Source organism: Panulirus ornatus, chromosome 30 (genome assembly GCF_036320965.1).
Source record: "Panulirus ornatus isolate Po-2019 chromosome 30, ASM3632096v1, whole genome shotgun sequence".
Taxonomy (NCBI): domain Eukaryota; kingdom Metazoa; phylum Arthropoda; class Malacostraca; order Decapoda; family Palinuridae; genus Panulirus; species Panulirus ornatus.
Window position 1 is genome coordinate 3,437,121 of NC_092253.1, and position 13,074 is coordinate 3,450,194.

Below are 13,074 nucleotides of genomic sequence, written 5' to 3' on the forward strand. Positions count from 1 at the left end.
TTGAACAGGCCACTGGCAGAGGTGTTGGATCACTCTAGCACAGCGTTCACAGAGGTTCTCCTACCTTAAAATGTTCCTACGAACTACAACTACTACCTGTTTACCTAATCTGTGCTAAAGGAAAAAAAAAAAAAATTAAATTTCCTCTAACTTCTTGGGACACAACATATGTTGATAGTTGGGGGTGGCACATGAAAAAAAGTTATGCCGTATAAATATTTTTGGCTATTTTTTTCTGGAACATTTTATATATAAAAATAATGCTGGGTTCAGAAAAAATTGAGCAGTAAATATTTAACCTCTCCTAACACCTAAGGTGGTAGTCAACACGTAAAAATGTTTTCTCCCTGCTAGAGACAAATGGATTATATATATATATATATATATATATATATATATATATATATATATATATATATATATATATATATATATATACATACATATATATATATATAATTGTAACAGTTCGGCTGGCGCAGATGCCTTCTTCAGAGAAACTATGCAAAATACAGAAATAAAAGATACACTAACTGAGTCTTACATCTTCGTATCAACTTTCTCTGAAAAAAGCTTCTACGCAACCGGGAGTATATGTATATATGGGCCAAATGAGTGTAAGGATTTTTTTGGGGGAAAACAAAGTTACACAGTACTGGTAAATTTTCTTTTCTACAATTTCCAAATCGTCCTCTCCCTTTGTCATTTAAAATGCTTCAGGTGGTTCCGTCGCAGAGATAAAATGTCCACGAAATTGATACGTTTCATTTTTTTTTTTTTAAGCTAAACATCCTACAGATGCAATCCCGTCGTGAAAGTTCAACGCCAATGAATACAGAAGACTGTATTAATAAAAAAAAAAGGGGGGGGGGGGAGAGATAACATGGTATAAGGGGAACTCGTGCTACTTAAAAGAGACAAAACGTTAAGAGTTTGAACCAGTACCGGGAGGGAGGGAGGGAGAGTGTGAGGGAGGGATAGGACGGTTGTCCAGTGCCTTCTACCACTGTTTTCGAGTACAAAGGGTACAGCGCCATCCTCCAATAACTACCAGGCCCACATCCAGTTACACTATCTGCTGCTCACTTAAGTTGTATATACAAATGTCAATATGGAAAAAAAAAAAAAGAGGCCAAATAAAATTATCAGAATATACCAATATACGTACATATAAGTATGTAATCACACAGAAAATGCATTTTCCAATGTAAGCAAAGTAAAATCCTTTAAAAACACCATATTGGAAAGGGGAAAAAATAACATGTATATATATAAAATAATGGAACCAAATAATCCTTGACCACTTTTTGTTACATACGAAATAGGTTTACGAAACAAAGGTTGTTACAGTTTGGCTTAATAATCTACTGACAACAGAGGAGTTCAACGGAAGCAAATAATGCCCAAAAGTAATGTGCAGCGAGATCACACTTTCCCCAAGTTTTAACCCGACAAAAACTACAGATGTCTATCTATATATATATATATATATCTATCATGGAACAATATGGTACGTCCTGTTACGAAAACATCATTTTTTGAACTACTGGCTTTTGGTTAATCACGATGAGTTAGGAGCAGCGGACTTTTGAAATTTAAAGTTAGAATGCGAGGATCTACAGTGGAGGGTGGTTGGTATAGGCTTGTCTAAATACACTTAGCATTAAAAAAAAAAAAAAAAAAAAAAAGTACAGTAGAACAATATTCATTTTAGCTTTGAAAGAAAGAAGGGAGGTAAGAAGGAGGATAGGGGAGGGAGGGAAAGGGTGTTAACTATAACGAAAATGAATTAAAAAAAAAATGTATTGACCACATGAAGTGAATACGCGATGAGCGAGTGACTGGCAGTACAGGGACTATGTATGCCGTAACCATAACAACGAAATGTTAGGAGTGAAACATGGGGGATGATGACAATGACTCGAGAATATAATAATTAATGAGATGGATACGAAGCAAGATAAATAATAACGATGCGCGAGTGGTATATGCAAATTAAATCGTAAATGGAAGGTTGGGAAAGTGGAGGGAAAGAAAGACAGGAAGGCAGGCAGTAGGAGGAGGGGAAAATGGCTTCTGACAACTGGCAAAGGACAAGGGAATCACTCGATGGGCAAATGGCGAGAGGTGTGGAACATCCACGTGTGGTGTAGGATATGCAATCTTCCCCCTCTTAATCCTAATCATGGCAACACAAGGGTAGGCAGAGCGGTAGTAGAGTACTAGTCTACAAAGGCAATGCAACCCTCACCTACACACACACACACATTAAGAAAAATATATATGGAAGCAAAATATACGGCTACTCACTTCCGTAATTGACATTTGGATTAAAAAATAAATTATAGCTTTCTCACTTTAAACTATAAGCTATTTTCGACCAATAAATTCAGTAATGGGGATGATATTGTAAGAAAATTGTTGAATGCGCAAATACACAACAGCTCAAAGGTTAATTAATTTTAATTAACAACTTACTAATTCGTGGTCAGCCGTTTCAAAATATGTATATTTTACACACACACACAAAAAAAATTGGAACTAGTCTCCCATAAAATCAGCCAATTTTTCATCTTTTGATCATGTACACCATAGTGTACCGATGCTATCATACACAGTTGTTAAACGAAGTCAATTTCCTTCATTTATCCAAATATCATAATTCTTGAATAATTTCACGCGAGTGTAGGCATACACTAGCCAACAAAGGAAGGGCGATGCAGACACACGACACCCCGCGAAGTCTCCACACACACACAGACAGTACCTCACTACACCTGTGTCGTTAAACATGGTGTGATCTTTTTTCCCCTCTCCAAGCCATGCCGTGCCACTACAGGTTGTGTATATATATATATATATATATATATATATATATATATATATATATAATACATGTATCACAAAGTAATCATTATTCTGCTGTACAAGCTCCCTTATACACAGGGAGCCGAAACAAGGTACATCCGTGACCATACCCTTACACACTAAATAGAATAGTAATAATTAACTTGTCTACACACATTAAATTTGATTTATACATTCAAAACTTAAGTCTATGCTTGTATGTACACCGCACTCCTGTAATATATATATATATATATATATATATATATATATATATATATATATATATATATATATATATATATATTACAGCTGCTGCAGATGACGGCGGTTGCAGAACCGTTTGGATTCTTCTATGCCTACCGGGAGAATGCCTTTTAGGAGGCGGAAAAGACCCTCCCAAGTCAAGCGACAATGGCTTTGCTCTTGCCGTCAAGGCTTTACGCCCCACAAGGAGCGGGCATCGCCTTTTAGGTCCAGTACACTGTTTGAACACTTTAAATTCCCTCAATAAGAAGAGCGACAGACCTGCAGCGCGCTGCTGGTCCCCCTCGACTCAAAAAAAGTTATCAACTGACACAGATCACTCCAGAAGCGACGATTCGCCCTGAGCTTTGAACAAACACACATTATATCTACATTATTTCTACAGTTCAGTGTGTGTGGGGGGGACCATCAGTGCGACGAAGACCTCCTTCAGGCACCACTGTGATCTAGGGCAATCCTGAGGCATGCCCCCATCTACACCTAAAATTTGACTACGAAACAATGTAAGAGAGAGAGTCCTAATTAACGTAATTGTCTCTGTAACGAAAGCAGTCGCTTCCGCAATTCAGTGTGGTATCGCTTCTGCCTTTCGATTTCCTGTAACAGAGTCTGTTCCTTCACAACGACGCTGTGGCAGTAATCGGACGCCTTCTTCAGGATTTCTACTTTGGGCGCCTTGTCACGATCGCACAGTTCTGGAACGAGCGACCGCAGCTCTTCGAAGGCATTCCGGAGGTCCACTCTCCTCATGCGTTCCAGGGAGTTGTGTAGGTGTCGCTTCTCGGGATCGTCGGAGTCGGACTTCGGCGACCTGCGCTTCCGCGGCACCAGATTCCTCTGCATTCTCTTGGGGGTCTTGAGCTGCGAGGCGGAAGCACCAGTCTTCCGGAGCAGGACGACGCTCCCGTGGGGCGTCGCAACGCCAGAGCCACGTCTCTTCACCCCGGCCGCCATGGCCTGCTGCAGCTGCTTGCGAATCCGTCTGGAGGGCTTCGCAGGGAGGGAACTGGTGCGAACCCTGACAATCTTTTTCATCCCACCACTGGCGGTGGTTGTCGTCGTTATGTAGGTGGTGTCGCCGTGTCGTTTTGTGGTGCTTCTGCTGGAACTGCCGGAGTACCCACTGTCCGGGCTGCCAACGCTGACGACGTCTATCTCGTCTTCTGTTGTGAAGGGAAAAAAAAGAGAAGTATTAGAAACATACGCAAGGGAAGATTACTCGAGATTAATACATTGTATCAAGGGAAAAAAAGAGAAGTATTAAATACATAGTTAAAAGATATTACCCAGTGTATCAACATCATCAGAAACACACGCAAGGGAAGATTACTCGAGATTAATACATTGTATCAACTCGAGTGCAACATCAAAGCCTTCACTGAAAATCAAAAAACAGGTACTTAAGAAGAAGAAAAAACTAGCCATATTGCGAGTGAGCCACCTGGACTAGATTGCTAAAGTCGCCCCAACAAGACTCCCGTTTTCCTCGATTCAAAACCAAAGGGATCCCCTCAGGTTAAAAACATACCCCGATGTCACAGGGTTACCTCCAAAATGCAAACACTTGCGTCTAGGTTGACTAACAGTCATGGAAATGTACCTTCACTGTGCAGCTTGGAACCAAGAGAGCAGGAATGACGTGGAGAACATACGTCATGGGCCTTGCAATGACAACACTCGCTTTAGAGTACACTAGTATTATAGGAATCGAACTGGAGGCAAATCCCCTTCTATTGGAAAACATCCAGCAAGAATGAATTGCAGAACACTCCAACGTATTGCATGCAAGAGAAAAAGTACAGGAGGTGGACGAAGGGATGTGATGATGGAGAATTAAAATAGCAAGGCAAAACTGGAGAAGTAAAAGAAAAGCAAGGAAAAGAAATGGGGAAAAGGGGGATATGGAGAGGGCAAAAAGATCCTCCCTCTCTCCCTCCTCTTCATACTCCTCCTCCTCCCTCCTCCTCTAGCGGAGCTTTTGAGGGCAGCCAGCCGCTTGTATCGATTGTGTGAGACTGGGAGCGAGCGGCAGCGTACGACCTCGGCCTCTCCCGCCTCCCCTCTCCCTCCCTACTAGCCGAGACAACGCCCCTCCCACTTTTGCTGACTAGAGAGAGAGAGAGAGAGAGAGAGAGAGAGAGAGAGAGAGAGAGAGAGAGAGAGAGAGAGAGAGGGGGGGGGGGGTCTCAGTATCTGTGGACTTTTTGGTGTAAAGCTCTTGGGGGAAGGGATAGATGTAAAATCATACATAAACAGATGGAAAGGTCGTACAAAGACGTCAATCTAATTTTCGAATGGGTTGAGGTAAGAATGGTAAAGGGAAGGAAGAAGTCAGAAAGAAGGAATATGGGAAAGAGGAAGGGAGGGATGTATTGAGTGAGGAGGAGTGATGTGGGGAGAGACCAAAGTGGGGCATTATTCCACGTACAGTCCACGCCGCGGCGCTATCTTGACGGACACGTCCGTCATCACCAGAATAATACCCTCGCAGGCACCAGAGGCACAGTCATCTCCAAGTGGCATGGAGGGGAAGGTCAACAGCCGCCAGGGATAAAGAACTCGCTGGTAACAGGAAAATCATCATGACGCTCTGCGTCAAACACAAACACCGCATTTAGTCTCGGCTCTCAATTGTTTCCCTGGTTTTACTGCCACATGAAGGTACCACTATCCACTCACAGTGTTCCTTGCCAGTCTATAATACCTCGACAGAGAATTGGAAATGAGGAGGAAGACCGGGAGACGTGCCCAGGCCTACAGACCGTCGGGTCTCCACGTGACTGGAATTCCTCTCCTCCACGATTCCTCCCGAATTTACTGGGATCCTCGCCCGTCCGTGACCCGGACGGCCACCACCACTACTGACCTACCTTCCGTCCGTCCTCACCTTCCATGAATTCTGAACTGGAATAATACGACCTGGAGCGACAAACCATTCCAACTGTGTGTGTGTGTGTGTATGACCACCCCTTCATGACCTCCTCCTTCAGTACTACATTTGCTCGCTTATTACCTATCTTTACAACGGTCAAAAGTGCTGATGTTTCCCCTTGTAATTTTACGAAGCAACTGTTTTTTTTCTTTTCCTACAACCACTGCAGTATCCCCCCCCCCCCCTTTTTACGTGATTTAGCCACTGTGTTAAGATGAATTCGAGACTTCGGTCCATCTCTCACGAATGGCCATCACCAACCACCCCAAAAGGTGGTCAAGGCTGCCCTGCAGATCAAGCTCGGTGCCCCCCGCCCCCCTTCCCCAATGCCCTGGGCCGCAGTTGAACAACTCAAGGTCAGCAGTGTCCCCAGGCGGCCGCCCGCCGCCACCGCCGCCGCCGCCCCAAGGCCTGCGATCAATGCAGCAGACCACCAACTTCATACCCCTCACCTTGCTCCCTCCCCTCGCCACGCGCTTACTGTACATTTTGTACCCTACCTCACCCGCTTTGGCCCTACTGTGGACTCCCGACTTCCCCCACACACATACGAAGCCTCCGTTTCACAGTTAGGGCCGGGCTGAAAGGACGCGCAGCACGCACGCACGCACCCGAGTCTACTTAACACTGTACCACAAATCGGACCCTAGGCCGTATGAGAGACAGGTAACCAAACCAGACACCCGCTCTACATCCTCCTCTTTTCTTCCAAACGTACCCAAGGCAGGCTCTTACACACACACACACTGCTCATTTCTTAAATGTTAATCCCTGCCTTCTGTTAATCTTAACTGCATGTATTCACCCAAATTTGTATCAATCCCTCTTTCCACAAATGAACTGAGAACGACACATAAATAATGTGGCTTTGGGGGTTGGGATGTAGGGGGGGTGTGTGTGGAAAAGTGAAGTGGGGTGAGAGGACCGTGTGAAAATATAGAAAGCAGGTAAAGATACGAGTCGAGAAAACGAGTAACAAATAACGACAAACAAGACTACAGGGTGAGGTTTGATGACGGGCGGACAAGTGACTGGACTGGTGGGGTTAGGAAGGGTTACAGGGTTAGAGCTAGCGGGATTGAGGCTAACCCTACCCCTGCCCCCGCCCCCTTGTAATGAGATAAGTAATGGTGAATACAGAGTATATGATTAGTGGTGTGGAGCACAGGGTCGCTCTCAACACCACCCACCCCTGACCTGCACCACCACACATCATGTTGTGGCTGGCTGCTGCTGCCTCCACCTCCTCCCTCTACCATCACTTAGCCTCCACCAAAACAGCGTCCCCGTGTCAGTGCCACATCCGGCCCCTCCCACCACTAAACATCCACACCAGTATATACGCCATACACCCTCACCCGTGCCTTGTCCCCTCCTCCTACCACCACACATCACGAAAAAGTAAAGAAGTATGGGAAGGGGAGGGCGGGGGGTGTCTTCGTCTAGGCTGAGTCTACTGCCACCTCCCGGTGAGGACCCTCCTCCGCCCTACCACCACCATCACTACGCATGTAGAACACCAGCGCCCAGACAGTACGAAAGGTTGCGTAACCCTGGGAGAGGCGTGGCGTCTGTGGCACGGAGGATGGGGGAGGGAGGTGATAAAAGGACGCAGAGAGAGAGAGAGAGAGAGAGTATGGTAGACAGTGAGAGGAGGAAGGAGAGTTTCGGGAGGCGGGTAAGGGAACGTAGAGAGAGTACGAGTTGAGGTAAGAGGCGGGGCCCGGATGATGGAGGGGAGGGAGTCACAGGGTCACCCACCGCCACCCTCCTCCTCCCCACTAACCTACCTACCCATCCACCTATAACCCCCGTTTTCTCTAACTCTCCACCGTGGGGCCCTAGTGTATGGAATTGGCGAGACGCGAGCTAGACGCCGGAACGCAGCATTAAAGGGGTAGAGCCAGTCTACGGAGGGGGGGAGTATGAGGTAGCAGGTGACGCAGGAGGGAGGAAGGGGAAGGGGGAAGGTGACGCAGGTGGGAGGGAGGGAGGAAGGGGGAAGAGGGGAGGGGGGTTAAGGAAGGATACGTGAGAAAGGCAAATTAAGCACACACAAGAAAAGGTCAATGGCTAAGGAGGAGGTATGACGGGGTTGTGGTGGCGGGAAGGTCCCGTAGGGAACCTAGCAACACATGATTTACACGAAGGGGAAGAAGATGGGAGGGAGGTGCCTGAGCCGCCGCCCAGAGTCACTAGCCTACGGTGGAATAAGGCGTACGAGGTTAGGTTAGGCGCCAGCCCCTCCACCAGCCTATACGAATACAGACGACGGGTAATGAGTGGCGTCCGTCCGGAGGAGGAGGAGGAGGGAGTAGGGCTGCATTAGAGGGGGAACAACAGGAGGGCGAGAACTAAGGGATATATACATAATAAGGAAGTCCAGATCATGCGCAAGTTAGAAGCCGACCTTCAACCCGTATATATATATATATAGAGCCAAGGTCGAGGAGCTTAACTGCTGTACCCAGACATATATTACATCTAAATGGCAGTATGAGACATGTTATAAACACACCCGTATGTCCCCTGGGGTGGTACGCACCGTACAGAGACACTGTAAAGCAAAGTACGCCATTAAACAAAACCGAATTCTGACTTTTATCATAACGCACGGAGAAGAAGCCTTATCACGCAGGCTCAAGCTCGAGAAAGCAAGGTCGCCTCCCTGTGTGACACACGCCCCTCACTCCTCGTCCTCTCGCCCTTGCTGTCTTTCAAAGGGCAAATATCATAACGCCAGGTCCCTTCTCCCCCCCCCCCCCCAAAAAAGGGGGTTCCCCAGCCTTGCATGAAACAGGCGAGGGTGTTTATAAGTGCGTTTACGAGTGCATCATACACCGCGTGGAAAACATCCGTTACTGGTGAGGTAAAATAAAAACATCCTGTGTTCAGAGAAGGGTGTTTTAGTATACACTTTCGCTCAAGAGGTAAACCCACATCCAATTACCAGTCAGTATACTTTAAAGTTAGGAGGTAAACTGACTAACTAATCATCAGTTAGTATACATCACAATAACGAGGTAAACTGGCAACCCGTCATCGTTTAGTATAAATCCACTCCCCACGTAAACCCACATTGTCACTAGTCTGCACACATCAAGTTGCCTCTACACCTAGTGTGTCAGTCAAGGTCGGGGGGTGCGGACGTTAACATAACACCACAATGCCAAAAACAAGTCAAGCGGATTGAGAATAAGAGTTTCCAATACCTGCGGACCTAGAAATTCTAACCACCCGTATACGTAACAGGTTTACGAAGACCCAAAGGTCACGAATATGCAAGTCCGCCTACGCAGGTTCTCTCTCTCTCTCTCTCTCTCTCTCTCTCTCTCTCTCTCTCTCTCTCTCTCTCTAGCCTTACCCACCGCACGTGGGCCACTGACATCGAGTCCACAAACCCTCACTCTCTTTCTCTCTCCACCTCACATACACAATATCATTTGACAACACGTTAGCTCACACGACTCAAAGAAAGTTGTTGATAAACCTAGATTTTCCTAGGGTAAGCGGCGATGCGCGCCTTTTCCCCTGACATTTTGGCAAAAACCTCGTACGAAAAAGTAATGAAGAATTCTCTCGCACACGCAAACACAGACCAAGCCACAAGTTACAGAGCTGTAAAGACCTTTGGTACAAGAAAGAAGCGTCTCTAGGTGTACACATACACACACACACACGCTTAGAAATGCAAAAGCACATGCTTGCGAACGCAATGTGATATAGCATGTGGTTCATTCTCTCATAGTGAGGCATGGGTAAGAACCTGAAGGCAAATGATGGATTGCTGCGAGACCTGTCCAGGAGTATCATCAGATCGACTTGAGCGAGTGGCTGAAGGTTAAGAGAAGGGAAAAGTATACAATGAATGAAAATATAAGTGAATATCGTGAGAGAATGAATGGGGATGCGTGTGCGGAGTGTAATTACACAAGCCTGCGTCAAAAACAAGTGGATATGCTTGATGAGGAAGGCACTGCAGCACCAAAGCCATTGGTGATCCTGTTGATAGGTTCCTCGATCCAGAAAGACTACACACGCCATGCCCCGCCTGTGTGACATCCACCCCTCCCTCCTCAGGGCTGAGGCTCACCAGGCCTCCAGTGCACTGAAGGCCACCACGCTTAGCCCATGCTGCCAAGATGAGGAGGAGGAGGAGGAGAGGCCCCCACGCTCGGAGAGAGGAAATGATGCTAGACCGGACATGTGATACTAGCGTGAGCTGGTTTGGGTTAGTGGTCGGCCGGTAATGTTGTGTGTGGTGTTGAGAAGGGGGTGTGCACGATGGGAAAGATGAAGGGAGAGGATGAAACAAGTGCAAGTAGGAGGAAAATAATAAGAGCAAAAGAGAATTAAGGAGGAGAGGACCAAGAGGGTTGGATGAAGCTGAGGATAGAGCAGAACGGAGAGGGGGATATAAGAGGACGACGAAGAGGAAGGGTAAAAAAAAAAAAAAAAAAAAAAAAAAAGTGCGGAGGAGGAGGGCGATGGCAGGAGCTGCGAGTGTGGACTGTCCTTGACTCAGGCCGGGAGGAGCGTGACGCAAGGCGGCCGACGCTACCGCTGCCGCTCCGGCTCCAGCGGGGCCGACGGCTCCTCCTGCCGCCGCCGCCGCTGGGGCCATCACCACCACCACCAACACCACAGCGGCGCCCATCACAGCCTTCTCCTCCTCCATCACCCTATCCCTCCCACTAAGGTCTGTTATACGTCTTGCTACACAAGGATAGGAAACCCACTTATCTCCCCTCCCTCCCTAACCTCTGATCAGTCACAATGCCTCCTGCTATATAGGCGGGGGTATTCTTTCCCAGGGCCAACATTCCAGAGGCCAGCACGCGCATCTGCCCTCCTCCCCTTTAGTAACATTTAAAGTACAGCCAGCATATCGCTCCCTCCCAGCCTGACAAAACGCTACTACCTCGCGGTCATCTTTACCCTCCCTCCTCCACACACACATACACCCACACACATTACCTCTCCTCCTCCTCCTCTTCCCCTCACTTCTTCCTAGCTGCTCAAAACTACCTCCCGCACACACCCCCATCTCTCTCTCTCTCTCTCCTTCGCACACACTGAACTTCTCACGAGAGGCTATAATACGCGCTCCCCTTACCTACAGAACCCTTCCCCCCCCCGAGCCCAGCCAGTTCTCACTGCTGACACCCCCCCACCTAACAACCCCCCACTTCGTTATAAGACTGGCCTTTCATTCCCCCCACTCGCAAACCAAACCCCCTCCTACAGCTTCTCTAACCAACACCTACACTACAGAGTTGGGGGGGAGGGGGGTGTCAATCTGGGGGTTTACTAGCACTCCCTCTTGCCTCCAGAATCTGGGCGGCTCATCTTCCGATTCAGCTGCCTTCGTTGCATCCGGGGGTGTTTACGTATAGAAACGTGCCACCGCTGGCCCATTCAACACATGTCGGAGAGTGTCGAAGATCGCGTTACGGAAGAAAACATCGTTGTTTGCGAATACAGCTCGACCGCAAATATCGACCACACAAAAGGGAGGGAGGGTGTGTGCGTGTGTGTGGTTGGGAGGGCACGTCCCTGCACTAAACCTTCACCATATTACCTCATACACCCTCATAAAACAAACAACATCAGTGCTGTCACCCCTTCCATCAAACTCCTCCCAACTCCATCGATACTCCCCCGCCTCCCTCCTTGCCTCACTTCCCTCCCCTCCAGCGGCTGGAGGTAGGGAGAGAGGGAGGAAGGCCCTTACACCCACCTGAGGGAGGGAGGGCATCACTAACGCCACGCTGATTATATTTATTCAATCGCCTGTGTCAGCCGTCTCTGAGTTGGCTTACCCAGATACTTCCTACGACTCAGGAGGGAGGAGGACGAAGGGGATGCGTAATATAGGGAAACACTGTCAAGGCTTTGGTGGTAAAGACGGTGGGGTGCGCGGCAGGGTTGGCAGAGGGAGGAAAGTGAGGTATATAAACGACAGGAGAGAATACAGGAAGGGAAGACAAAAGTGGGAGGAGGAGGAGGAGGCGGAGGAGGTTATGGAATGGGAAAGACTAACTACGTGACGAACAGAATTGAAGATGGCAAGATGGATTCTTGAAGAGGAGGGGAAGATGGAAGGTAAGGTTGGCCTAAACCAGTTACGGCCAGGCCAGAGGCCCACTCGACACACACTAGGACTAAACAACCAACCCTAACAAACAAGCAGACAAGAAAGCACGCGCGTTAATAACCAATTGAAACCTTTTGACAGAAAAGGCGTCATTTCTCTTTTTCCCGTCAATATTAGGCAGGAGAGAATAACAGCACCAAGACGTAGACCATCCGATGCCCGAATGTTTGCCGAAAGAAAAGAAAAATGTTCATATCACCACACACACGAGGTCCTGATTTCCAAGTAAACTACGTGGAAGGGAAGCTTCAATACGAAAATAATCGAAATTCACAGAAAAAAACATTATTGGTTGAGGTCATAACACAAATATGCTCCTGGTCAGGAAAATGTTATAAAGTCTAATGTACCATGTGTTGGATTCTGATGCCTTTCCAACAGGAGAATGGTTCTCAGCAGGTGACATGACCCCCTGAAGGCTTTCTACCTCTGCCTGAAACTAGAATTTAACAGACTGACTAACCGGGAGTAACCTACATTCGGCTTCATCTGTTAAGACTCGGTAAGGATTCCAGGATTACTTACTACACCAACACACGAGTTGTAACTTGACCTCCCTCCTCCTTCCCTTGCTGCATGATAGGCGAGCACAGCTGTTGTTTGTGGCGAGAGCCTGCTCACACCGCACGCACGGGGATGATGGGTGACACAGCGAGTCAGGGGCAGGTTGTTTTAAGAGTCGGGGGAGAAAAGGAGGGAAGGCAAGGACTTGGAGGAAGAGGAGGAGGAGAAGCAGGAGGAGGAGGACTGTGACCACTTCACACGATTCCCGCCATCTGGCGGAGGCTCCACTGGCCACCAGGCTTCCGGCCCTCCCACCACAACTACCGCCCACACCACGCCTCCTCCCCACGCACTCTACACTCACAAA

At 47.6% G+C, this 13,074-nt stretch overlaps 1 protein-coding gene across 6 annotated transcripts in view; it reads right to left on the reverse strand.

Moving 5' to 3' along the window:
- Positions 1-394: 394 nt before the first annotated feature.
- The window catches only part of LOC139758333 (uncharacterized), a 102,806-nt gene continuing 90,126 nt past the window's right edge, over positions 395-13,074 (reverse strand). For all 6 annotated transcript variants that reach the window (XM_071679611.1, XM_071679610.1, XM_071679616.1 and 3 more), the window contains one exon: positions 395-4,277. In XM_071679611.1, the coding sequence (XP_071535712.1) occupies positions 3,637-4,277 (641 nt within the window). In that variant the 3' untranslated portion in view covers positions 395-3,636. The remainder of the gene's footprint in view (positions 4,278-13,074) is intronic.